This window comes from Asterias rubens, chromosome 8, assembly GCF_902459465.1.
Source record: "Asterias rubens chromosome 8, eAstRub1.3, whole genome shotgun sequence".
NCBI lineage: Eukaryota > Metazoa > Echinodermata > Asteroidea > Forcipulatida > Asteriidae > Asterias > Asterias rubens.
In genome coordinates, this window is record NC_047069.1 from 15,709,980 (window position 1) to 15,737,812 (window position 27,833).

General features: G+C 37.9%; 1 protein-coding gene across 3 annotated transcripts; it reads left to right on the plus strand.

The window, feature by feature from the left end:
• The first annotated feature begins 79 nt into the window (after nucleotides 1-79).
• LOC117293853 (anoctamin-3-like) lies at nucleotides 80-27,533 on the plus strand. 3 transcript variants are annotated; one of them, XM_033776314.1, is made up of 22 exons: nucleotides 80-147; nucleotides 1,929-2,148; nucleotides 2,701-2,916; nucleotides 3,509-3,581; nucleotides 4,999-5,099; nucleotides 7,072-7,153; nucleotides 9,520-9,677; nucleotides 10,911-11,083; nucleotides 12,651-12,815; nucleotides 14,037-14,131; nucleotides 14,388-14,509; nucleotides 15,566-15,655; nucleotides 17,795-17,947; nucleotides 18,870-18,906; nucleotides 19,666-19,775; nucleotides 20,318-20,469; nucleotides 21,095-21,272; nucleotides 22,114-22,243; nucleotides 22,463-22,596; nucleotides 23,306-23,386; nucleotides 24,887-25,143; nucleotides 26,776-27,533. In XM_033776314.1, the coding sequence occupies exons 2-22, from the start codon at nucleotides 1,939-1,941 to the stop codon at nucleotides 27,095-27,097; spliced, it is 3,039 nt and encodes a 1,012-aa protein (XP_033632205.1). In that variant the 5' UTR covers nucleotides 80-147; nucleotides 1,929-1,938; the 3' UTR covers nucleotides 27,098-27,533. The 3 variants fall into 3 exon arrangements, with proteins under 3 accessions (XP_033632205.1, XP_033632207.1, XP_033632206.1); XM_033776316.1 differs by having other exon boundaries at nucleotides 24,887-24,944; nucleotides 26,776-26,853; XM_033776315.1 differs by lacking the exon at nucleotides 80-147 and having other exon boundaries at nucleotides 1,892-2,148.
• The last annotated feature ends 300 nt before the right edge of the window (nucleotides 27,534-27,833 follow it).

The following is a 27,833-nucleotide window of genomic DNA, read 5'->3' on the forward strand; positions in this document are numbered from 1 at the left end:
TTGACAAGGCAGTGTGTCCTAGCAACAGTACAGAGTAATGACATGCCATGAATGGCTGCGCATTATTATTATGGATGGCGTCCAATGTTTTCGTTTTTCAGTGACAACAACCAGCTATACGACGTTGTAAAGTGTTCATAAAAAAAGGTATCGTTGAACAACACAGAAATTTCAACCTTAGTGATATACTATTATTTTACTATATTGTATTTCGTTGCAGTGTATTATCTGTCTTTTGTTTTGTGTTTTTATCGTTAGTGAAAAAATAAAACATCGGTCAGTGGGACTCGTTGTTTATCGTTGTTGCATGTCGGAAATAGACGGATAACAACTAACTGGGCCACTGTACTCCGTTTTTCGAATTCTTTTCATTATCGGTCGTTAATTAGTTGTACGACCGATACTGAGAAAAACAAAAAGAAGAAAAAAAGAGTATGGCTACAGCGACAGCTCCACAGTTCCTGGGTCTAGATAACAATGTAATTTATGAATGGGCTCGAATCTCAATATTGAATTTTGAAATTTTAAAACTATTAAATTAAAGGGTCTGGACTCTGGGTATTTTTTGTAGGACAAAAAACATGGTCGCACTAAATACCGACAACTCCTGACAACTCACGACAACTCACGACAACTCACTACAACAATTGTTAAATGCACTTTAACAAAACATTTGAACATAATTCAACCTGTTACATATGCACAAGAGTCATATGCATCTAAATCACTTTTAAACTTTTGAAAATGTTGTTCTTTTAACTGTAAAAAAGGTGTTTTTTACCCCGAATTTAGTAGCAAACGGAAATATTCGCCATGTTGTCTTTCGACGTACTTGGATGATTCTATTACACCGCAGGGGGCATGGGTAATTTCTGAGGGATGAGTTGTATTTGTTTCTTTTTGGTTTTAGCTGCTGTTTTTTTTCTTTCTTGTTAGTAACTAAGCCGACACTCTCGAATTCAATAAAAGGGAAAATTTAAATATAATATTTTTTTAAACTCAATGGGGACTATGAGAGGCACATAAAATGGTAAATAATCATCTTGCATATTGTATCACCCCTGCGGTGTAATGGAATCAACCAAGTACGTCGAAAGACAACATGGCGGATATTTCCGTTCGTTACTAAATTCGGGTAAAAAACACTTTTTGTACACTTAAAAATACAATTTGTTCAACAGTTTGAAAGTGATTTGGGTGCATATGACTCTTGTGCATATATTTACTGGTTGACTTATGTTCAAATGTTCTGTTAAAGTGCATTTAAAAATTGTTGTCGTGAGTTGTCGTGAGGGGTCGTGAGTTGTCTGTATTTAGTGCGACCCAAAAAACACAATGTCTACAGATTAACATTACACTTACACAGTGATAGTAGAAAGCTTCCCTGAAATTTTCACTTGATGAGGTGCTGTAGTTTTTGAGAAATGAGTAAAACAATGTCATGAAGAAAATAATTTTTCGTCTCAGTAATCATGATTCATGAGACAAAAATTATTTTAGCATGTAAAAACATATTTTCATGATATTGTTCCAGAAACTACCCACAGGGGAGCCTTATACTTGTATAGTTTCTAGAAGTACCGGTAACCATAGTTAGGCCTAATATAAAGCTCGGGCCTGCGGTCCAGTGTACATTTCAAGCCCTGTGAGCGATCAAGTGCACTATCAAATGACTGTACTCAAGCTTTACTTTGTCATTGTTTCTTCATTATTTGGATATAATGTAAAACCTGAAGGTCCCGTTACATAACTGTCTAAAAAAAAAGCAGTCTGAAACAAAAAGTGTTACTCTCTGCACCTTAAGTGCTATACAAGACTGGAAAGTGACTATTTTTATTATTTATTATTTATTATTTTTCTCATTCTCTAGTCCTAAAACAAAAACAATAAAAAAAAAAAAACTTCTACAGCCTTTTTATCTTTTTCAGGTAACCAACCATGAATAATGAGCCTTATCCTGAGTACGATGAAATGTATGGCGGCCAACCCCTGAAACTAAACAAACTGCCCTCACTTGAGCAAAATGGTGTCGATGAACACAAGTCCAAGAAGCGAAAGAAGAAACGCAAGAAGTCACCGAGGAAAGCAGCTGCAGCAACTCAGACGATAACCCCCAAAAGGATTGACTATGTCTTGGTTTACGCCAAGGTAGGCATCAATAAAAAATTGTCCTATCCCCCCAAAAAATAAATAAAGAAATAAAGAAATAAAGAAAGAAAATATAACATTTCATCCGTTTATCTTTTTTTAACACATCCAACAGCACAAATAACTAGTACCAATCACAGGCTGAAGAGAAACAATAAGAAGAAATAATAACTTTAAAATTACGACTTTTCTTGTCATATTATTTGAGTTATCATGACCGCCAAAAGATTTACCAGTGCCCAAGTGAGGTCATTTGGTCGAGTCACACTCTAGTCATATTTCTTTGTTCAATCCCAAATCATTTAAAATTTACCTACTCAGTTTCCCTTGTATTTTATAATATTTCAGGCCTGTTTGCTTTGTTTTTGAAAGGGCAAGGGCACCAAGACATTTCTTCTTGGTAAAGGGCACCCTATAAGGAAATTGTAAAATTCTACTGGAGAATTTCAAGGGCACCAAGGCAATGACCAGGGGCATTGAAGCAATCGCCTTTGTTGCCCCCCTGAAGTATGAGGCTTGATATTTGATATCTGTCTTTATTATTTTATAAAGGAGGATGATGCCGACTATGAAGATACAGATGATATTGAGGATTGCCAGAGAAGGGCGGAGTTAAGAAAGAGGTTCAAGAAGGCAGCTAAGGAGACGGAGGGTCTTGAGATACGAGAGAAGGACATGGTAGATAAGGTGTACGTCCTCATCCACTGTCCGTTCTCAAGAATGTGTCATCAGGCTGAGTCGGTCAACTTGGAGATGCCACTGGAAGGAGTAAGTGGAAAACGAAAAATCTTAGAAGTGGGGATACGTTAGACGAGGGATGAGATTTTGAACCAGTGTCTCAGACTTTTTCAGTGATTGCTCAAGCAGGGTTCACTCATGCACAAGCTAGAGGCAGGCAGATACACACAAATTGCTCTGGGATAAGCGCAAATTGCAGTCGATATGCAAAAACAAATTACGATTATAAGTTTTGTAGTTTATTACTTTCTGGTTTCAGATCAAATTCACAAAATTCAGCAAGATACAACCATTTATAATGCCTAGAATGGACATAAGGGCATTTAAAACCAAAGAAAAACGCAAAGTAGAAAACATTCTGAAGATCTTTTGCTAAACTTCAAATTTGAGGCCAAATTGCCCCACAGTTTTTTAAAATCCTGGCGAGAATGATAATAAATAACATATTGGATATATATATAGCACCTAATATATACATTGTAGTTGCCCTTTCAGGATTTATAAAGATCAAGAAATTTATTTGAAGAAGTGAGGTCTTGAAAGGGGCGTGAGATAACAATGGTTGTACATATCTTAATTTATTTGTGTTTGTCATTTCTTGTGTTATCTTTGTTCACACCAGGCTGCAATTCCCAAGAACCCACAGAAAGGATGTATGCATAAAATCAACTCCTTGTTTGTCACGGAAGATGAAGGTAAAACATTCAACTTATTTTTGTGCAATCTGTTGCCAGAGAGCAAGGGAAGGTACACGTTTGGTAATTACTCAAAACAAATATTAACTTAAAACTGGCTTGGTAACGAGCATTGAGGAGCTGTTGGTAGTATAAAACATTGTGGAAAACGACTCCCTGTGAAGTAACGTATTTTTTTAGAAAGAGGTAATTTCTCACTAAAATAATAAAAGACTTCTAGCTAGAAGTCTTTTATTCCTGTTGGAAAGCACACAAATTCGTCCAAAAAGGGTGTTTTTTCTTTCATCATTTTCTCGCAACTCCGATGACCAATTGAGCTCAAATTTTCACAGGCTTGTTATTTTATGCTTATGATGGAATACACCAAGTGAGGACACTGGTCTTTGACAATTGCCAAACGTGTACCTTCCCTTTAATGTGGTTGGTTATTAATTGTTTTATACGTCCTATATATATTTACAAAAGGCACAATAGTAGTGTGGACTTTTTTATGTCTGCTTGGGGAAACAAGATGCTATAATCTTCTCCTGATGTGAAATCCTGCTCTTTGATCTACTTGTCTAGTGCTGAAGACACTGTTCCCAGTTCTTTTTTTTTTAAGTATACTCCACTCCAGGGGTTACCAAATGGTTGAAATGCTATCATTTTGTTTTGACGGTGCAAAAAGGTTTTGAAATAGCACACTATAGGCACAAGTTTGAAAATTTCAAACATTGAATCTCGCATAAAGTAGCTCGGATGAACAAACACAACAAGTACGCACCAAGTTACAGCATTTTGCATGGAGCATTTTCATGCCAGGTATGAAGTTTTAGCCAAATCGAGTCCATTTTTGCACTGGTGCAACGATTTCAAAACGTTTAATACAAGTGTCAAACTTCTTTCTTAACGGGTATCTGCAAATAAATTGATTTTATTCAATCCAGGAACATTCATTACAGAATTGGGTTTTGCTAACAAAACATTTGCTGGCAGTGTAAGCACTTTATGTAGTCCAGCATATACATAAAATTACAAACCTTTAGGTTTGAGATTGATCGACCATCTGGGTCACGAGAGAATAGTGAAAAACCGATTACAAATTTAGCATTGCATCGATGCCAAAATAAAAATGAATAAAACGCTCACTGAGCGATAAACTCCAAACGCGAAGTTAGATTATTTATTTCTCATCAAATATGACATTTCAGACAGAAATATTTCAAGGGATGTTTTCAACTATCATCATCGTTAGACCGTGTATGTTTTATGTGAATCTGTGATCTTCTCGATTTTTGTTTCTTACCAATTCTGTAACGTTCCTTTAACTGATATTACTAGTCAACCACAGCAGGAACAAATTCTAAGCTTAAGCTTACACCAGTAAACCCCGTCTGGATACTAATCACTATTGGTTTTATTTCTTCTTGATGTATAGTGGATTTTATCAGCGCGCCTTTCTGCGTAGCAAAGAGGGCGGTATTCCAAGGTATTGATGAACCAGATAAATTCTTCTCTCCTGCGCTACGCTCCCTCCTTGTAAGTAGCTGTTTAAAATTAAAATTACAATTTTTCTTTTAAAATAACAAAATCTTCAAGTAGAATTGACAATTGTTAACTCCACCAATTGCAGATTATTTTTGTGTGGGGAACTGATTTTTTTTAATCAATTATTTGTACTTGTATATTCAGAATCTGGTAACACCATTTGTACATATACATCTACTTTGCTGTGTAAAGTTGATTCTTGAGAGCTTGTCTCAATATATGTATTCTTCTGCCATGGCATAGAATAAACAAAAAGGCAAATTCTTAAAGAATGAATCTACACAGCTAAGTAGATAAATACACACACATGGTTACCCTACTCTGAATATTCATTTATTCGTTTATACCTCACTATACATACCTCAAAACCCATATCTATTCTACTTCTTATTACACTTTCTTTGAGACTGTATTTTTCATGGACAGAGACATTTCATACAAAATGTTAGCGGCAACAGAATTCTTAAAAGTCAATTTCATCTGTTGGAATTATGAGACCCATATATTCACAAAGCACTATGCAATGTTTTTGAAGGTGCTGCGGAAGAATCTGCAGCCAAACAAATGCCTTCTCTTAATGATAAGTGTGAATGGGTTCTTTTACATACATTGCACAACTTGCAGAAGGATGAAGCAATAATGGTTAAGTGTTTTTTAGTGTCAAGGCCAGGGTCCAATTTCATAGCGCTGCTTAACGGTAAGCAAATTTGCGTGCTTACTGTAGCAGAAAAATTTGCTTAAGCCTTAGCGTATTTCACAGGTTAGCAGAAAAATTGGGCGCCCATATTGCGTGTTTAGTGTGGATTTGCATTGTGACGTCATTTATTTTTGTGCGGTAAGCACCAGAAGGTTAGCATGCAAAGGTTTGTGCGCTTAATACGGTTAGCTTTGAAATATAAATAGCGCAGTAAGCACAAAATCGGCCGCTAAGCAGCGCTATGAAATTGGGCCCAGTACTGTTCTTAAAGCTTAAATTTGCATTGGGGATGAATAATATCAATTGGTTTTACCTAAACCCTGATGTGTGTGAGTCCTGTGAAAACCACAGGCATACCACTCAGGTGGGATTCGAAGCCTCGACCTTTACCATCCTTGACCCCTAGACGACTTGTCTTTACCACCAGGGCCCGATTTCATAGAGCTGCTAAGCACAAAAATTTGCCTAGCATGAAATTTTTTCCTTGATAAAAACATGATTACCAACCAAATTTTCACATGATTTTCAAGATAAGCAAACAACAGCTGAATACCAGTAACAAGAAATATGCATCAAATGGAAATTTGGTTGGTAATCCTGTTTTTATCAAGGAAGAAAATTTCATGCTAAGCAAATTTTTGTGCTTAGCAGCTCTATGAAATTGGGCCCTGACAAATGATTGAAATGTATATTTTAGCAACTGGTATTGCAACAATTTAGTAGATGTTAAATTTGCATTGGGGATAAATAATATTACTTTTTATTTCACACACACACCAATGTGTGTAAGTACTTGATGAGGTCGCAGTTACAGTCAGCACTAAGGTGTATGCAAATTTATTACTAAGTGCTCTAATAATTTCGAGAGGACAATTCAGCTCTTTCTGTTAATTCTTTTAGGCCTCTTGTTGCTGTGGGGTGCTGCTTGGCAGTAGTGCACAGCTAATAGGAACACCACTATGACAAGTGTAATAAGAATAAGTGTGAATAAGAAAGTAGAGCATTATATTTTCTTTGACACAAGTATTGCCCTCTTATTTTTCATTTACAAACAAGTCGAAGAAGCCAAATTTCCATTGAATTTTTATTATTTTCTTTTCAACTACAGCAAAGGATACGCTACTAAATATTCAACACTTTCCTAACTCCTATGAGAAAAACCACATGAGTTGAAGTTTCTGATGAGGAGATACAGAGAGTGTGTTTCTAAACTTGTTTACAGATTCTATTTATTTTGGTGGTATTTCTTGACTCGTTTCTATCCAGGTTCATAATATTTTGATCAACATTGATGTCAGGGAGAAGGGAGATACGGAAAAAGACTACAAAGATTCCATGAGGAGAAAGGGTAAGTTGATTCTTGATTATATTAAAAAACTTCACCATCTTTCTTCATAATATGATGATAAAAGTAACAGTAAAAATGATTCACAGTTCTTATATAGTGCTTTATCACGCCCAAAGGCGTCTTGAGAAAGCGCTTATTATTTTTTTTTGGACAGGGTATGCAGAGACTTTTTGTTCCAATCGTAAGACCCATTTTTTTACATAGCACCATGTAACAGTTTGCTAGGTGCTAACTCACTATCTTTCCGCTAAGTGCATGTGGGTTTTTCTATGTGCATTACACACCCCGGCTTTACATTGCATCCAAAGGACACAGAAATAGTGTCATGCTTAAAGATTCACGTGTCAACACTGGGACTCAACCAAGTGTCTGTGGAAAATTCTGTATTCGATGTACACTTTTCCTGAAAAAAAAAAAAAAAGTTAATGTTTCTTCCTTTGGATCTACAAATATCTCCATCAAATTGAAGCCACTAAGTTTGAAAGAAAGAAAGTTTCCTTTTCTTAAAATACTGTTTTGTTTCTGAATTCCTTGGAGCTTGTCGTTAATAAATACTCTTTCATCTCCTAGCTAATTTTATTGATCAGTCACGGTTAGAACATAAACAAGGTACACAACTTTTGTTTGTTTGTTCACCTGTTTATCAAATTTTTAAATTCTGGTTAATTTTTTGAAGTTTTTATTATGAGTCTTTGACCAAGTTCCATTGAAAAAACTAGTTGCTATCATGTTATGTTGATGAAGAGAAGAATTAATAAATTTTCCCAATTTGTTATTCAAGAATGGCATTTCAGGTCAGGTCTGATACTTCATGGAGTCTGTTGCCCCTGGTCGTCGCCATGGTGCCCCTTAAAATGTGCTAGAAATAGAAATTTACCATTTTCTCATAGAGGTGCCCTTTACTAAGGAGAAAATGCCTTGGTGCCCTCGCCTTTTAAACAAATTTATCAGGCCTTGAATTTCTTTGTTAAATTGAAATATAATAATAATCTTGTTAGTTGCCAAGTTGGCATAATCCTATTATAATTATTTTACCTATTTGTTGTTTTGCTATTTTTGTTGTTGTTTATAAACTCTAACCTATAATATGATTCTAGAAAAGATTCTAGATTCTTAAAATGAACCTTTGAAATAATAAATCCAAGTTTCTAAGTTTCAGAGTTTGTGGTGTCTTACACCCTCTACACTCTGAATATCTTTGAGCAAGGTGTTTTCCCAATGTCAACTTACTCCTACCCAACTACTAAGCATCAGATTTTCCCCAAGTTTAGTTGCTTTGGTTTTGTATTTAAGTTGTTGTTCTAGTTTTGTTTATAACTGTTGTCTCTGAAGAAGTACAGTATAGCAATCATGTTAAAGACAGTGGACACTATTGGTAATTGTCAAAGACTAGTCTTCACAGTTGGTGTATCTCAACATATGCATAAAATAACAAACCTGTGAACATTTGAGCTGAATTGGTCGTCAAAGTTGGGAGATAATAATTAAAGAAAAACCACCCTTGTCACACGAAGTTGTGTGCGTTTAGAGGTTTGATTTCAAGACCTCAAATTCTAAATCTCAGGTCTCGAAATAAAATTCGTAGAAAACTACTTCTTTCTCAAAAATTATGTCACTTCAGAGGGAGCCATTTCTTACAATGTTTTATACCATCAACCTCTCCCCGTTACTTGTCACCAAGTAAGGTTTTATGCTAATAATTATTTTGAGTAATTACCAATAGTGTCCACCGCCTTTAAACAGCTCCTTGAGCTCAAATTTTCACGATATTTCTGTTGATGTTTTTACTGACAAGATTTGATTAAAAAATGAACAATATTAGCACTTCTGGTATTATTTTTTTTGTTAATTATCGAACCCAAACTTTGGCCACAACTAATTTTTCTGTTTCATGTTATTTCTGTTGGCATTTTTACTGACAAAATTTTATTTAAAAACGAACAATATTAGCAATATCTTAGCATTCTGTGATGCTTATACATAAATTAATGGTCTCTAATGGGTTAAAGACATTGGACACTATTGGTAATTGTCAAAGACCAGTCTTCTCACTAGGTGTATCCCAACATATGCATAAAATAACAAACCGGTGAAAATTTGAGCTCAATTGCTCATTGAAGTTGCAAGAAAATGATGAAAGAAAAAGCACCCTTGTTGTACAAAATAGTGTGCTTTCAGATATATTTTAGTGAGAAATTACCTCTTTCTCAAAAACTACGCTACTTCAGAGGGAGCCATTTCTCACAATGTTTTATACTATAAACAGCTCTCCATTGATTGTTACCAAATAAGGTTTTGTGCTAATATATATTTTGAGTAATTACCAAACCTGGACAGTGCCTTAATTTCTGATTCTTTTCTTGTAGGTCTCCCCTTCATGCTGATGAAGAAGGTGTTCACCGATGCCTTTATCATGCATGAAGAATCAGTGTACGAACTCGTTGAAGATGACGACACTAGAGAGATACAAAGAGAACTCAGCAAAGAGAAAGGAGATTTTGATGCTAAAGCTGACCCCAGAGAGGTGAGATATGCTTTATTATGTGAGACAGAATGTAGAAAGTCTTGGAGGGTTCAAACCCGCTACCGAGTACAGTCGACTCTCCTTAAAATTAGGTCAACCCATTACTCTTATGTTCAACCAGACTGGCCCGGTTTCCTTGTAGTATCCGAACCTCATCTTAAACACAACACACTGTGGACTACTTGCACGCACGTCACACGCGACGACTGTGCCATGCTCACCATTTTGGTGGTCAATAGGTTTACGTGTAAACGCCTTGTCGTCTAAAATGTGCACTTCACTGTACAACGCTCAGTGATCCATTAACCACCAAAATGGCGCATCCAAGATTATTATGATGCTGACGTCAGGTGAATTGGGTCAATATGATTCATTGATAAATGTCGTCATAGTGCATGCACTGCACATGTTTATAGGCTAGAAAGGAGCGGTTTACTTCCTCCACAGATCTTACGCGCATCCTGTACACAAAAACATCAATCGTATGCTTTTTTTTTTCTTTTTTTTTCACAAATTAGTTATAGAAATTTAGTATTATGTATAATTTGAGATAGAAATCATAGCAAAGTGCTGTCAAATTTGCCAGACATGTGACCATACGATGTGAGAAATTGGGTATTGCATAGCACCTGCCTTTACTTTTGGGTTTTGAACAAGTACAAATTTACCAGAGCGAAACTTGAAACTGCAACCTCCGGATAAACAGGGCTTCGCTCTACCAACTGAGCTATCTAGCTTGATGTTGGCGATTTCCATATTTTTGTAAATGCATTTGTTCGAGGGTGCCAGTGACAAGCCATTCAATTTGTCACTTCTGTATAGAAAGTGATCAAAAACAAAATTATGATTCGACCTGGGAAGCTCTAAGAGGATGGAAATTGTTTACCAAATATCAAGTAATAAACCACAAGGGGTCTGACTGGATAAAGTTTTTAATAATTTGGTGGTGAACAAAAGAAAGATTGAGAAGAGCATGACATGATCCTGCGACCTTTTTTGTTTTTTATGCAAGTTGCCTGACACACAAGGCCTGAGGGCCACTTCAAGGTGTTGGCTACAACTACTTTTCCATAGGCCGTTGCCATCTGCTCCTGGGGCTGAAACAGGGTTACCCCCTTCACAGTCCATATACGGGGTAGGCTTGGGTATCATCCATCAGAAGCCAAGCTGATAAAGCAGAAAGTACTACCTCCCCAACTTCCGGAATTAACGCAATCTTGAATTTCTTTACAGGCCTTGCACAGGACATGGTGTAAAAGTTTTAAATTCCAACCTCTATGGAAGATCAGAAACTACTTTGGGGAGAAGATTGCATTTTACTTTGCTTGGGCCGGTGAGATGGCGTCATTACTGTGGTTCCCGGTTCTCATGGGATTAGCGATATGGGGATACGGATTGTATCTGAGGTAAGATTAATTGAGGATTATAACGGTGGTCTAGAAATATGATGATTAACATGCATTCTATACTCAGAAAATAAACAGTTAATTACTGCCAACAGCTTGGGGGCCATCTGATGCACCTAGCCACGCTTATGGCAGTAAATTCATAAACCTTTTACATACCAATCAACTCTGTATAATCACACTACAACCATATATGGCTACTAGTAGGGTTTTCTCTGTAGCAATTCAAGTTTGTTTAACTAGGGTTTATTCTCAGTGTTTTTTAATCATTGATTGTTGTGTATAAATTCTGCATTTATTACATGTTTACTGTATTTTTTATTGGGTGTTTTAATTGTATGGATTTTAATATGTTTTCTTTTAATTGTTCAGCGCCCAGGAACATGTTTACATGGATAGGCGCTATATAAATTTCCATTATTATTGTTATTATTATTGTTTTTTGTACTTTATTTTTGTCAGTAAAAATGCCTGGAAAAATCCCAACGTGAAACAGGAGTTAAGTTTTGTTTTGCAAATGTATGTCAACAAGAGACACGTTGAAAAATGTCCACTCTGGACATGACTTTCCCCGCAACCACTTTTCTTTGAATGGAAGTAGGTTAACTCTTGCGGCCATGTGCAGTTGTGCGGGCATTTTGGTTCAAGGCGCTTGTGGCTGGTATGTCCTTTTTGGTACAAGGCGCTTGTGGCTGCTATGTCCATTTTGGTTCAAGGCGCTTGTGGCTGCTATGTCCATTTTGGTACAAGCCGCTTGTGGCTGGTATGTCCTTTTTGGTACAAGGCGCTTGTGGCTGCTATGTCCATTTTGGTTCAAGGCGCTTGTGGCTGCCATGTCCATTTTGGTACAAGCCGCTTGTGGCTGCTATGTCCATTTTGGTTCAAGGCGCTTGTGGCTGCTATGTCCATTTTGGTTCAAGCCGCTTGTGGCTGCTATGTCCATTTTGGTACAAGGCGCTTGTGGCTGCTATGTCCATTTTGGTACAAGGCGCTTGTGGCTGCTATGTCCATTTTGGTACAAGGCGCTTGTGGCTGCTATGTCCATTTTGGTACAAGCCGTTTTTGGCCGCTATTGGCATTTTGGTTCAAGGCGCTTGTGGCTGCTATGTCCATTTTGGTACAAGGCGCTTGTGGCTGCTATGTCCATTTTGGTACAAGGCGCTTGTGGCTGCTATGTCCATTTTGGTACAAGGCGCTTGTGGCTGCTATGTCCATTTTGGTACAAGCCGTTTTTGGCCGCTATTGGCATTTTGGTTCAAGGCGCTTGTGGCTGCTATGTCCATTTTGGTACAAGGCGCTTGTGGCTGCTATGTCCATTTTGGTTCAAGGCGCTTGTGGCTGCTATGTCCATTTTGGTTCAAGGCGCTTGTGGCTGCTATGTCCATTTTGGTACAAGGCGCTTGTGGCTGCTATGTCCATTTTGGTACAAGGCGCTTGTGGCTGCTATGTCCATTTTGGTACAAGCCGTTTTTGGCCGCCATTGGCATTTTGGTACAAACTGCATTGTATTATATTGCTGAAATAGTAATGCTTACTTTGTCTTCTGACATATTGACCCACCCACCAGTATCACAGACTACATGGAAGTTATTGAGAGACGAGATGAGATTACGCTGCAGAGAGAACTCCTCATCGATGAACTCAGCGAGAACATCACGCTGTACAATCGAACGGAGGACATCGCACTCTTTCAAAATCTCACCATTAAGCAGGAAGATTCCGTCTTTTCAAAGTAAGTGTTGAAACAAGATGAAGATGGTCAGGGTGTGTCGTGGCTGAGCAATATAGTTTACCGGACCCAAACTCTGGTGTTGTCAACAGCGGTAAAGAGCACCGAAATCATGCTCTGGTGTTTTTAGTCTGCAGAGTGTGGGTTTGAGTCCTGGTCATGACACTTGTGTCCCTGAACCATAATTGCTTCTCTCCACCCAGGGGTTAATGGGTACCTGTGAGGGCAGAGATGGTTCTTGTGATTGATTTAGCCTAGCAGCGCATACTTGTCGCACAGGCTGTATACTCCCCAGGGAGCTGAGATGGTTTAAGGAAGTAATTAAAAGGCCCGGTGACCAGGGGTAATGATGCTGGAGCGCTTTGAGAAACCCTTCGGGTGTGAAAAGAGCGTTATAAAACTGACTTTTATTATGAAAGTCATAACCATGATTGCTGAAATGTTGGAAAACTCCTAGTTGATGATACCCATGCCTACATCCTTACGTACTGTGAAGGGGGGTAACCCTGTTTCAGCCCTAGGAGTAGGTGGCTCCTAGTGGATGATACCCATGCCTACATCCTTACGTACTGTGAAGGGGGTAACCCTGTTTCAGCCCTAATAGTAGGTGGCTCCTAGTTGATGATACCCATGCCTACATCCTTACAGACTGTGAAGGGGGGTAACCCTGTTTCAGCCCTAGGAGTAGGTGGCTCCTAGTGGATGATACCCATGCCTACATCCTTAGGGACTGTGAAGGGGGGTAACCCTGTTTCAGCCCTAGGAGTAGGTGGCTCCTAGTGGATGATACCCATGCCTACATCCTTACGTACTGTGAAGGGGGGTAACCCTGTTTCAGCCCTAGGAGTAGGTGGCTCCTAGTGGATGATACCCATGCCTACATCCTTAGGGACTGTGAAGGGGGTAACCCTGTTTCAGCCCTAGGAGTAGGTGGCTCCTAGTGGATGATACCCATGCCTACATCCTTACGTACTGTGAAGGGGGTAACCCTGTTTCACGCCCAAGAGTAGTTGGACGATAAAAATGTAAACCTTCAATTTCACTTGAAGAACAATTCAACAAGGAGCGCTCAGTTGTATTTAATCGGTTTTCTACCAACTTAAAAGTAACTCTTGTTCAAGAGTAAGTAGTTGAAATAATTAATGTGAACTTTTATTCAATGTTTTAATGAAGTGTCGATTGTAATTTTGTTAATTACCATTTGATTGTTTTTTCTTCTCTTAGCATTGCTGATACATCCCTGGAGTTATTGAGTGTATTTCAGAATTCCTTTGACTCTGAAGTCACTCCTTACTTTGCTCTCATCATTTGTCTTTGGGGTAAGTGTCTGGTCTAAACCGGGTTTCCATTGGACTTTTTCTTCCGCTGCCACGCCGAAAGTTAGTGTAGCTGGCTTTGGTGTAATTTTACAGTGCAATCCTACCTGGACTTATACTCCGCGACAATTGCATAGTGTTTTACAGCGTGGTTGCGGGAGGTTCACAGTGCAGAGCTGTTCCCATTGATCTTTTAAGCGGCCGTGATAACTTACCGTGGCTGCGAACATGTCTAAGACGTTTATTTATCTCGTTACAGGTACACTGTTTCAGGAGTCTTGGAAGAGGAAGCATGCTCGTCTAGCCTATGAATGGGATGTGGACACCTATCATTTCTCAGAGCCTGATCGTCCAGAATTCTACGGCACGAAAGAACGAGATGTAATTATACTGTTTTCAAATTCTATAATTATATTCTTTACATCCTGTCTGTATTTGTTTATGCCTCTAAAGAAGGTCCGGTTTGGATCGAAAGCTAAGGCCATCTACCCTACTCATACATGTACTTTACAAATGACATGATTTTTTTGCAACTCAGTATGGTTTGCGATTTTTTTTTAGAAATTAAACAAAATCTGAAAATCCGCATTATTATTTAGGTCCGCCCTTGTACTCAATAACATCTTCCTACTGTTTCCCAAGGTCTAAATATCGTGCTTGTTAAAATATATTTTCGTCATTAAAGGTTTTGCAAAAAATAGTTAAAGGCATTGGACACTATAGGTAATTACTCAAAATAATTATTAGCATAAAACATTTCTTGGTGACGAAATCAAGCATATAAAAGCACACAACTTCGTTTGACAAGGGTTTTTTTTTCTTTCTTTCTCGCAACCAATCAAGCTCAAATCAAGCTCAAATTTTCACAGGCTTGTTATTTTATGCATATGTTGAGATACACCAAGTGAGAAAACTAGTCTTTGACAATTACCAATAGTGTCCAGTGTCTTTAAATGACTGAAGATCCGATCCTGTCGAGAGTCTTTCTCTGTGGCTGAAATAAAGGTTTATAGTTTTTGTTTTGAACATTCTTATGTTGTGAAACAATCGTATCATTCATCCACCAAATAACTTAAAGCATGCTGGGGAAATGTCCTTTTCTTCATTGGCTCCAAAGCTCTGGAATGATCTGCCACAACATCTCAGGAACTCCATCTCCATTTCTCAGTTTCTTCTTAGTCGTACTTGCGCCTTGTATCCTTGGGGGAAAAGGCGCTTTAGCAAATTCTTTGTTATTATTATTATTAGTAAAGATAAGATGAACTATTTATTTAAGTTATTAATGTTCAGCCAATTAATGTTTTTTATAGAGACAAATTTTATTCAGTATTTAGAAAGCAGAAATAATGATAATGCAAAATAAGCTAGAGAGAATGACATTTTTATTTTATTTTTGTATCTTCAAGTTATTTGACCAGTGTTACTATTTTCCCTCAGGATCCTGTGTCCTCCCTACCGGACTGGTACTATCCATTCCATAAACAATTCTTGAAGTTCATGGCATCTTTCGGCATCCTGGTGTTCATGGTAAGATATTTTTTGTTGGACTCGCATGACCTTCAGATAGGGGTAAAGTGACAGAGTGCTGAAATCTCATTACATTCTATGGGAAGCGTATGTCATGAACTTTGATAAAGAGGAATACAAGGCCTTCAGATGTCCCTACAGTGCACCCCATGGTGCTTAAAAACACTGGACACTATTGGTTATTGTCAAAGGACCAGTCTTCTCACTTGGTGTATCTTTTAAAACATAATTATGCTCAAAATAACAAACCTGTGAAAATATGAATTCAATTGGTCGTCGAAGCTGCGAGATAATAATGGAAGAAAAAACAAGTGCTTGATTTCGGGACCTGAAAATCTAATTCTGAGGTCTCGAAATCAAATTAAAATGTTTCAGTGGAAAATTACTTATTTCTTGAAAACTATGGCACAAAGGGAGCCTTTTCTCTCAATGTTTTATACAATCAACAGCTCCCCATTGCTTGTTACCAAGTAAGTTTTTATGCTAACGATTATTTTGATTAGTTACCCAAAGTGTCCACTGCCTTTAAAGCCATTGGACACTTTCGGTACAGAAAACAAAACAAAAAAATTCACAGATTTTAAAGTAACTTACAGGGTTTACAGAAGGTAATGGTGAAAGACTTCTCTTGAAATATTATTCCATGAAATGCTTTACTTTTTGAGAAAACATTAAAACAATATCAATTCTTGATTATGAGAATTACGGATTTATTTTAAACACATGTCATGACACGGCGAAACGTGCAGAAACAAGGGTTGGTTTTCCCATTATTTTCTCCCGACTCCGATGACCGTTTGAGCCTAAATTTTCACAGGTTTGTTATTTTATATAGTAGTTGTGATACGCGAAGTGTGGGCCTTGGACAATACTGTTTACCGAAAGTGTCCAATGGCTTTAATGGAAGCGACATCAGATAGTCACACAAAGTAGCTTCGCTCTTCCACGACCTTGTTGAGGCAGCCATCATAGTCAGATGTTGTGCCAAGAGTTTGACTATGTTGCCCCTATCCTCTGTGGTGTGATGGGGAAGTGAAATATGCTTTAAAAACCAAGGAAAGGTTCTTGACACTCCTTTCATTAGGGTGGGACATAAAACTGTTAGTCCTGTGTTATAATAATAGTAATAACAAATTCTTATATAGCGCATTTCACAATAACCGTATCAATGCGCTTTACTTTAGTGCCCTGGTCATAGGGCCAATAACATCCCTTTAAAATCACCTGGAAGTGGTATTTTTTCAAAATAAAGCTTTTGTCACTAATATATGTGTTTTGATGAGTGGAATGTGAATAAACAGTTAACTAAGGTTTTAAAAAATCAGTTCCTATGTTATTTACAAATTTAAGAGTAGACCCCGACCCGAGAGGGCGCTGTTCGTGACGTAAATCGAGGCAGACTTTGCCTGTAATGCGTAGAGTAAACACAATTGCAAAGTACATGTACGGACCAAGTCGTGAGTTTGTACGTTTCCAAAAAAAAAAAAAATGTTTTTTTCCGGCAATGCCGACCAGGTGTATTGCTGCTGAATGCAGAAAAACACTTTTTGAAATGTACCAACTCACGACTTGGACGTACATGTACTTTGCACGTGTGTTTACTATACGCATTGCAGGCAAAGTCTGCCTCGATTGACGTCACAAAAGGGGTTGGCGGAGTCAGCCCCCCAAAACAAATTCTATTTCCAGGTGACTTTAATGTTTCTCAGCTCCCTTGGGAGTATACAGCCTAGGCAACCTTTTTTATTGCTCCAAAGGCTTTTTCATTCACAATATCAACCTCTACCCTCGCAGGTACCCATTTATCTTGCTCAAGGACACAAGTGTCACGACCGGGATTCGAACCCACACTCTGGTGACTTAGCACCAGAACTTGTATTTGATGCTCATAACCACTCGGCCATGACACTCAACATGGGCAACTTTACACTCTTTTGCACATCAGAGAACCCAGTTTGCTTTGGTGTTTCTGGCAGTGGTCGCCGAGTGCGCTGCTGCACTTTCTCAAACCATTGCAAAGTGCTAAGTCAAAAGCCTATCTGAAAACCTTTCTGTTTGTTCAAGCGCCTCAGCACGTGGACTTTATAAAGCAATATATTATTGTTATATTATATATAAAGTCATTTGCTTTCTCACCAGGCCCTGTTGGTCATCAGTAGTGTGGTAGGTGTGATCGTCTACAGAGTAATCTCAGCGGCGTTACTATCGGAATCATCCAGTGTACTAAGATTACTGGTATCAACAGTTGTAGCGACACTGCTTAACTCCATCTCTATCATGATCCTAGGCAAAGTAAGTTTAGAGTTTTAGTAGATGGTAAATTTGCTTCGGGGCCAAAGAATATTAGTTTTGTTCACCCTTACACCGGGGTGTGTTAGCCCTATATACTCACATGGACACAAAAACAGACATATTTACGGGAAAAGGGACTAGAAACACCAACACGCATACAAACAATCGGATGGTAATGAGTAAATATTGATGAGGTATATTTATGGAGGACGAAAAGTTGCCATCTGCTTTTCTGGTATCGGTATACTAAACAAAAAAAATGCCTCTAGAAACCGGGCGATCTCGGGTGTCTACTTGGCAAGACACTGATCTAGAATTGCAAAGGTCGTGGGTTCGAATCCCACCCTAGGTAAATATGTCTGTGATTTTTTTTCACAGAACTTGGGAAAGCACCGTATACAGTATACAGTGCTTACACACATTCTTAACTTGTCTGGTACCTGTGTGAATGCGGGGTCAACTCCCACCACAGACCATCTCAACATGATCACTGTGTTCCAGTTTTAAGACTGCAGGACTTGCAATCACAAAGTTTTTGGTTCGAATCATACAAAACTAACCGCTGATTTCACCGCTGACTAGAATAAGTATTGTCTTCTAGGTTTTGAATCGCAATTTCTTGATGTGTGCAACTTATAATCATAGAAGGTTAACCAGTGTTTGTATGAGAGTGATTGGCTGTTGTCAACTTGGTGTTTACATCATATTGTGGGAGTTTGCCAAGTTCCCTAGACGAGAAGATCATCTAAACAAATAAATAAACTTGTTGAGTGGTTTTTCATTCTGTGACGTTTCATTCTAAACACTGCTTTATTGTTGATAAACAAGTAACAAACGACAGGGAAACTGCTTTGCGTAAGTTTTAATGTTGAAGTTCTGTTGAGTTACCTGATAATATAAATTGTTTTATTGTATTTTTCAGATATATGACTTCATTGCCTATAAATTAACAGATTGGGGTGAGTTATAACCATTACCATTATTAATTATTTGTTCTTAAATTAGTTTTAATAGACTGTGCAAGTCTCGAAAGATCAAACATTCAGGGACCACTTTTGCCCCAACTTACATGGGACTTGCACAGTCAATAAAGCGTCTCATTGTTTAAAGAAAAATCGTCATCCTGTAACTTTCTATGTGTTGACACAAGCGAACGTGGTTAAGCCATGCCAAAGACATAGGTCCCTCGAAACTAGTATTTATTTTACTTATTCTTTATTCACTTTCTTTGAAGTGAAGATAATCTTGGACTACTGATGATACTTTCTTACTAATTGTGACACAATTTAGCCAAAATCTTATACAAACTTTCCCTTGAGAGCTGTCCTCAGTTATTTTTCTTTATTAAATATCTTAAAAAAATTAAGATAATCATGGGTTGTTGTAGACACTTTCTTATTTATGACACGGTTCAGCCTAAATCGAACAAACAGTTCATTCTGTCGTCAATTACTTTTTCATTGTTCACTTTCGTTAAATATGAAGATAATTTTGGCCTACTGTAGACACTTACATGGTGTGACACGATTCAGCCAAAACGGAACACACAGCTCCCGAATGAAAGCTGTCCCTAGTTACTTATTCTGGATTCACCTTCTTTAAAAATGAAGATAATCTTAGCCTACTGTAGACACTTTCTCATTGATGATCAATCGTAATTTTCCATTTGATCATCGAGGAATTAAATGTTTTTATTTTCAATATTTTGTTTCTTCCAGAGAACCATCGGACGCAGAGCCAGTATGACGACGCACTGATCATCAAGCTATTTGCCTTTCAGTTTGTCAATAGCTATGCATCTCTGTTCTATATTGCATTCTTCAGAGGCGTAAGTATATTCAATCTCAAACTCAAACTCACATTTATTTCCATACTTCATGAAAACAGTCAGAGCCATAACAATAATTTATTAAGAAATAACCAATAAACAATGCTATTTTACAAGGCAGAGAATATATTAATTAAGTATGGAGGCATCATCTAGAAGTCGAGTCTTGTGTTGAGATGCCCGAGGTCGGACAAACAATTAACAGGAACAAGAACATACGGACAGACAAGTTGAACAAACGCATTTATCTGGACCAACAGATGATGGTGATTTAATCGACTCAATTAAACCATTCCATAGACGGTTTTCCTTCCTTCCTCTGTATTTAATTGCTATTTAATTGCTGTTTTTATCTTTTAATGTTTTTACCCAATGAATGTGCATCATTGTACTTTTTATCTATCCGAGAAATGAATTAAGTATAAATATAAAATATTAATCAAATCTAATTCGCAAAAGGCTTATTCACCCAAATTTAATAAGCCTCAGACTAGGAGATTTTAATATGCTTATCTTTCTTCATGACCTTTGACCTATGACAGTTGACCCTAGAGGGTGGTATCTTGTACATGGGTGAAGGATATGAAGATAGCTGTGGAGATAATAATAACTGCATGGCTCTACTCTCTCTGCAAGTCTTTGTTCTCATGATCATCAAACCGTTTCCCAAATTCCTCAAGGATGTTATCATACCGTAAGTAAACTGAGCTAAGATGTTATAAATCAAGGACTTGAACAAATCTCAAGAAACTGTAGGACAAATAAATATACATTGTAGTTCACTGTAAACAATCTAGGCAGGGTGTCACAAAGCACTTAGATTCATCTTAAGATGTAGTTATTTATTTTGTGACATCACAAATTAATATACATCTTATGAACAAACCTAACTCTATGTGAAATTGAACCCTGGTGGTTTATTTGATTTAACATTCAGGTCACATGACTGATGATAAAACATGAAGCAACATTTTTGTTGAGTCTAAATGTTGGTGTAACAGGCATTAATTTCAAATAAAATTGAATGTGCCAGGGGTTAAATTGAATTACTTTTTGGTTGCAATTGGTGGGAATCCTATTTTTCTTGTAGGTTCCTTACTCGGTACTTCCTTAACCCAGTCCTGTAAATACCTGGGGTCTCCACCAAAACAAGTTTGCTTTTAGGAGACTCCCACCACTTCATACAGCGTATATAGAGTAGAGTACCATAATGTGTTTCATTGGGTAAGCAAACTGATTGAGTGGAAATAAACATCACTAAACTGAACTATATAATATTATTTTGAGACAAGAACACTGTGGATGTTGTCTTCTCCCAGGTGGCTGGTGAAAAAATTCAAGAATTGTTGTTGTTGTGGTAAGAACAAAGTGAGTGACATAGAGGCAAGTGAGCTGGAGAAAGCAGACTTCTTGAAGAGGGAAGGAGCTAAGCCACAGTTGGGTAACTTCACTCTGGGAGAGTTCACAGAGAAGACCATTCAGTATGGATTCCTTATGGTATGTACATGTTGAGTCTCAACATACATCAGGGTAGCCTGTTGTTAAAATGCATGATTTGTGTTCCTTCTTCGCACTAAAAAGCCAAGTCATGCCAAAAGCCAAGTGTTTAGGAATCCAAAATTCCCCAAATATGCTTGGTTGTTAGCAAGATTTGAATGGTTGATTTCTCTATGTAACGTCAGTGTGGTTCCCACTTTACTCTGGCAAAGTGTGTGGGAACCCAAGTTTCCCCAAAAATGAATGCTCGTGGGCGACATGTACATTTGCCTATAGCTTTGTCTTCAGCCTGGCTTCTACTTCTGAATTTTTCTTTTATATCTGAGGTGAATTTTCAAGATGCACATAATTTCTAAGCAGATATTTTCTCTTTTTGTCACAAGACAATCCTCAGTTCTTTTGCATGAAGTGCAAGTTTCACCAAGTCAATCAGGAAGATTGTGCCATTTGAAATCCACTTTTATTAAAAACAAAGCATCATCACTTCGTCAAGTAATAAACAGTAGCCAGTAGGATTTGAATCTTTGCTTGGTGGGTGTATTGAGGAAACGTTTGCGGTAGCAACATTTTAAAATCTCTTTTGAGTAGTGTTGGTTCTGAGAAGAACTGGGGGTTGACAACTCAGCATTTGATCAATCCGCTCTAATTTTCTTCTGAAGCTGATCAAAGCATACTGAACGAAGCGTTGAGTTGTCAACCACTGGTTCCTTTCAGAACTAACACTACTCAAAAGGTTCACACAAAGTGCCACCGCAAACCTCATCTGAGAGAGTAACCATTCAACTTTGTATAAACTTATTATCTGTGTTTTACATCAAGCTCTTTCCTTCTTTGTCTCCAGCTGTTTTCATGTGCTCTACCCCTGGCTCCACTCATTGCTATCCTAGTACTGTTAGTGGATATCAGAGTGGATGCAAGACGTATGTTGTGGATGAACAGACGACCCATAGCATTTATATCGGGTGGAATCGGTGAGTATGTAAACATATTCAAACCGGGGACCTTAAACAAAAGAGGACAATAGGGTCCACGGTTCAGGAAAGGTCCAGGTTTGCAAAACGTGTACAAGACCAATGGGACCTGTTGCAAAAAAGTTCTAGTATAAACAAAAGAGGGACTATAGCTATTTGATGAACCATGTTAGTCTTATCCAATAACTCTTTTGGGTCGTTCTTTTTCATATTTTGCAGGGATGTGGTACAGCATTCTAGACTTCCTCAACTTTGCTGGAGTCGTAACCAACGCTTTCCTGATTGCGTTTACTGCTCAGTGGTCCAAGGACTTCACTATTTATGATAAACTCTGGGTAGTCATTGCCTTTGAGGTGAGTATTCAACAAAGCTATTTGTTTTCACCGGGCTGTGCCTTCAATATTTTTATCGAGGCTACTGTTTCACTATTTTTCAAAAATGTTGTTTTATTCATTGTAAATATTTTCTCTCCTAAACCAATTATGTCTCAAGTTTGAAAGATTGTAATTTGTTCTTCTTTTTAAATTGTGTATTTTCTGTATATTTTCCTGTACTCGACCTTTGGTCGCCATGGAATTTAAAATAAAAAAACCATTAATGAATGAAAAAAGATATGTAAAAAAGCCGTCTGTGTATGGTTAATAGGCTGTATCCAAAATGGTGGCCACAGCCACAGCTACTGCTGGACCGCCATGTCATGCATTAAATAATAGGATGTTCTTTGCAACACGCTTAGAAAGTAGCTGCTATTTCAGATGAGGCCTTATCCTGCTTCATTTTGGTTTACATCCAAAACATTTCATGCGTATGATGACATGACACCGTGTTCGGGGCGCTCTCACACAGAGGTCAAAAGAAGGAAGCTCTTTGGCCGATCCAGTGTACTGCTTGTGATAATTTTACCTCTTATATGGTGGCATGATGCATCAGGGCCCATAGTCACATAGACCTGCTACATAGACCTACCTTTAAGAACAGTTTTGGGTTGGTGGTGTTTTATGTGGGATGTCATAAATCTAGTGATGATTTGTATCTGAAACAAAGATTCCTTTCTCTTTCCAGCATTTTGTGTTGTCAGTCAAGTTCTTTATTGCTTACGTCATACCTGATGTACCGTCTGATATATCACTATCAATGAGGAGGGTAAGTACAACCACTTTGTCGTTCTATCATAAATCAGAAAAGTCATCCATTGGAAAAGGAGCCGACTGACTTGTGTTTTGAACTGTGTACTACGACAAAACTCACCAGGGACTTGCAGTTTAATTAGTTGAGGTTTGCGGTATCTGAATGTGTGAATCTCTATTTTGAGTAGTGTTGGTTCTGGAAAAAAAAATGATGGTTGACTACTCATTGTTTCGATAAGTACATGTATGCTCCAGTGTATCATCTTCAGGAGATGAGTTGTCGAACCACCAGTTTTTTTCAGAGCCAACACTACTCAAAAGAGATTTACACATGGTGCTACCACAAACTTCACCTGATTAAACTCCCACCATTCAGTTTCAAATCCTACTATGAGTTAAGATAAAAATGTTTAACTGTAGTGAGCTCTTGGAGATTTAGGCATCAGAGTGAATGTGTAAGATCTTAAAATTGACATTAACTCACCTGGGCTCAATACCATGGCTCTACTTACTGCCAAATTCTGTTCTTGCTTAAACTAGTCTTCGCTTACTGGGCTAAACTGAATTTCTGCACTAGCATGTAAGCGAAGAATGCCTAGTATGTAGTAACGTGGAATATGCACGTGCACAAGCAAGAACTCCTTGCTTACCAGTGAGATTCACTTAAAGCCATTGGACACTTTCGGAACAGAAAAAATATAAAAGTTCACAGATTTTCATATAACTTTCAGGGTTTACAGAAGGTAATGGTGAAAGACTTCCCTTGAAATATTATTCCATGAAATGCTTTACTTTTTGAGAAAACATTAAAACAATATCAATTCTCGCAATCGAGAATTACGGATTTATTTTAAACACATGTCATGACACGGCGAAACGTGCAGAAACAAGGGTGGGTTTTCCCGTTATTTTCTCCCGACTCCGATGACCGATTGAGCCTAAATTTTCACAGGTTTGTTATTTTATATATAAGTTGTGATACACGAAGTGTGGGCCTTGGATAATACTGTTTACCGAAAGTGTCCAATGGCTTTAAAGTAAGCACAGAATTCACTGCTTCGGATTCTTTGCTTACGGTAAACATAAAATAACACTGATATAAACACAAAAGAAGCATGCGCTAAGTTAAAATGTTTTTGCACAAATATTGAGTTGGAAATTTGTTTTTAGTGTAAACATGATTCAACCCTAGCAGAGACTTCTCAAAGGCTAAATATATTCAGATAAAAAGTATGGAAATACTAGATACTATCTGAATGATTAATAACATTTTTTTTGTTTTTCTCCTTTTTTCTCAAAATTAACAAACTCCACCTGTTTTAATACACTCCTTGCCTACATTCCAAATACCCCATCTTCTATTCCTCACCAATTCTCTTTCCTTCATACCCTTTAATGTCTCCATCTGTTTACATCTCTTCTATTTCCCATTTTCCTTTTTTCAATTTTTCCTTCTGCTCTGCCCTATCCCATCCCCCTATTGCCCCTACTCTTCCTACCCTACCCCACCAAACAGCAACGCTACCAAATCTCCCAGATCATGGAGAACGCATCAAACCAAGGACCCGTGAAAAGTAAGGCCGGTGCCCCAGTCAAACTGGCGCCCGATTTCAAAGCCTATAACTTTGTTGATTGTGATGTTGACAAGCAACTAGGGTGTGATAATAACTCGGCCGATAGTGGCCAACTAGGCAATGGCGTAGTGGAGAAGAAGCATAGCCTGGAGGAACACAACTCTGACGACCAAGTCGTTCTGGACACCTATGTGCCAAAGTACGCAATCATTTTACTGGGAAAATAGAATTAGAATTAGCTGCTGCAAACTTAGTTAATAAAAGGACCTATGGTATAAATGCAAACAATAGTTGGCCTGACGTTTCGAGACAGACTGGGTCCAGCGCGAAAACGTCAGGCCAGGCCATTTTATGCAATATTTTCCTGTGAATAAAAACTGTTTGTGGGTGTACTTGTCTTGCAAGTAATAGAAAATCTAATTCATTGGAGAATTAAAAAAAAAATATAATAAATTGTGCTCAATCCTGAGTTCAACTTCTTATTTGAAGAAAGTCACTTTTTCTCTCTTGAGGAAATTAAAATACTAAAGAAAACAAATAACAGAATTTGTTGTTAATTTTTTGAAATTTGTGTTCAAAAAATCTTCACGGCTTGATTTTGTTCATATGTATGATTTGCTGTGCAGTGATCTGTTTCAAAAATTAGTATTGCAGTGGTTATGATTAATAAACAGTTTATGGATAGTTTACAATTATGACTTTAACTTGGGGTGAAAAGGCAACTAACAGTGCTATCATTCTTGTTTTGAAATACATTGATCTTTGTAAGCCAAAGTTGAATTATGATAGAGTGAGAGCAGTTTGTACTTGAAGTATTCTTTTAATTGAGAACTGCTCATCTTTTTTGAGAACTTTGTGCAACTTAGGTGTTTTTTCACTGACACTCCAACACTGTATTGAAATAGTGTGATGTTCTCCTCATTTATATAACAAGATGACATACTTTGACTATCATAGAAACATTTTGAATGATATTGACATTTGGTTATAAGAGCCCTTGCATTGGCCGCTATTGGGGAGGTAGTGCCTTCTGCTCTACCGGCCAGGCTTCGGACTGATGATACCCAAGCCTACATCCGTATGGTCTGAAAAAGGGGTAACCCTGTTTCAGCCCTAGGAGTAGGTGGCAACGGCCTCTGGACAAACATAATTGTAGCCCACACCTTTAAGTGGCCTTCAGGCCTTGTGTGTCTGGCGACTTGCATAAACAAAAATATTTTATAAAAAGCAATAACAAAAAACAATAGAAGCATACATATGCTGTAACTGCTACACAAAATTCTAAGCAAAGAGGGGTCTTCATTAGTCCAAAAATTTAATATGCACCCTCAAAGCTTGTGAATAATGCCAGATACCGGCCTTCAGAACCCGGCAGTTTCCTGCCGGATGTGCCTTTGACCTTGCATGTACCAATGCATTTAGCAACAGTCTGATTGCATATATCGGTCTATCCAATGAAACTATTGGGCTTGTAAGACCAGTGCCTGTCTCTAGCGTCCTTGTAGATAAAAGCAAGAGACCAGTCTAGGTTTTCATTTGACCTTGGTGTGGGCACTGTTTGAGCTTGAATGCAAGGGGGTCTAGGTGCGGATAACATCATAGAATATCATAAAAACCTGTTAATCTTGCTTAGCAAAAAAAACCAGGTTACCAGCCAATATTCCATAAAGTTTACCTTGTTGCGACTGGTGCCCTACTTATTTTTTGCTTAGCAATAAAATTTAGTCAGCATCATTAAACAGCTTTATGAAAATGGGCCCTGGTTGGGGTTTTCTGATATTTGTATTTTAATCCTAACTATCCTCTCTGACTTCGTTTTACTTCCCAACAGATTGAGCTACGCACCGGATGGTAACACCTACTTAGATCAATCAACAAAATTTCCCGAAACCAAGAAGAAAAAGAAGAAGGTGAAGAAACACTCTTCAGAGGAGATCCCAGATGACAATATCGTATCACCTCACGCCCAATTGGTGTGTCCACCGGAACCAGACTACATGGCGTACAATAATAATGCAGGGAGTGGTTACGCGGATTACCCAAGTGCAGATGCTGTGTACCCACCTCTGGCGTATAGTTTAGATTACGCACCGCAAGTCCCCAATCCAGTGTATCCACCTCCATACAATAGCCACCAGAATTCATTCTTCTAAAGTTGCATAAACTGGAAACAATCCCTCTGCTGCCCCTGCCCAGGTTGTATTGTGATTTGGGTGTGATCCCTGCGTATACACACAGCCATGTTTATGGTGCAGACCGAGGACTTCTCTTTGTTCTCCCATTGTTTGGACATAGTTTATTTTTCAGACGTCCCCATTGGTTTTGTACACAAAATCTACCGAGGACTGTCCCCGGTGTGACTTTTTTCCGGATCCCTTTTGTTAAAGTCCTCCGTTGTCAATAGCAGACATGCCCACGTATACCGTACACAGTTTTATAACACATCAGTGTATGGGTAAATCCGATAAAATCACTACAACTTTTAAAAAATATTGTCACACTTTTTGTTGTACAGCTAGCTTTTGTTTTAATTCCTTGACGGTCACTATTTTTTAAAGCGTTTGAATGGGAATGGAATAGTTTTTGTTACAATCCCCCCCCCCCCCCCCCCCGATAGAAGTCAGACACGTTTGTTGAAATAACCATGTGTGGAAATTAAAATGTTTTACAAAATTGGTTATCATTCCATTAGAAATGTCAAAACTACAAAATATTTAGAAACATGTCAATAAGGAAATTAAGAAATAATATGAAATATTTGTCATTGATGTGTTCTTTGATAATTAGTTTTTTTAAGTATGATTTTTATACTTTGGTTTACAAATGAAGATGGGTATTTTTGAAACTTGTTACCTGTAGATTAATTAATTGTTCTCTTCTATTTATTTC

Bases quoted from the DNA above. Each gene is read 5' to 3' on its own strand.
- LOC117293853 (XM_033776314.1), top strand. From the start codon at position 1,939: ATGAATAATGAGCCTTATCCTGAGTACGATGAAATGTATGGCGGCCAA. The intron at 12,816-14,036 runs GTAAGTGTTGAA...TTCTTCTCTTAG, and splicing joins GAAGATTCCGTCTTTTCAAA to CATTGCTGATACATCCCTGG. The intron at 15,656-17,794 runs GTAAGATATTTT...CTTTCTCACCAG, and splicing joins TCGGCATCCTGGTGTTCATG to GCCCTGTTGGTCATCAGTAG.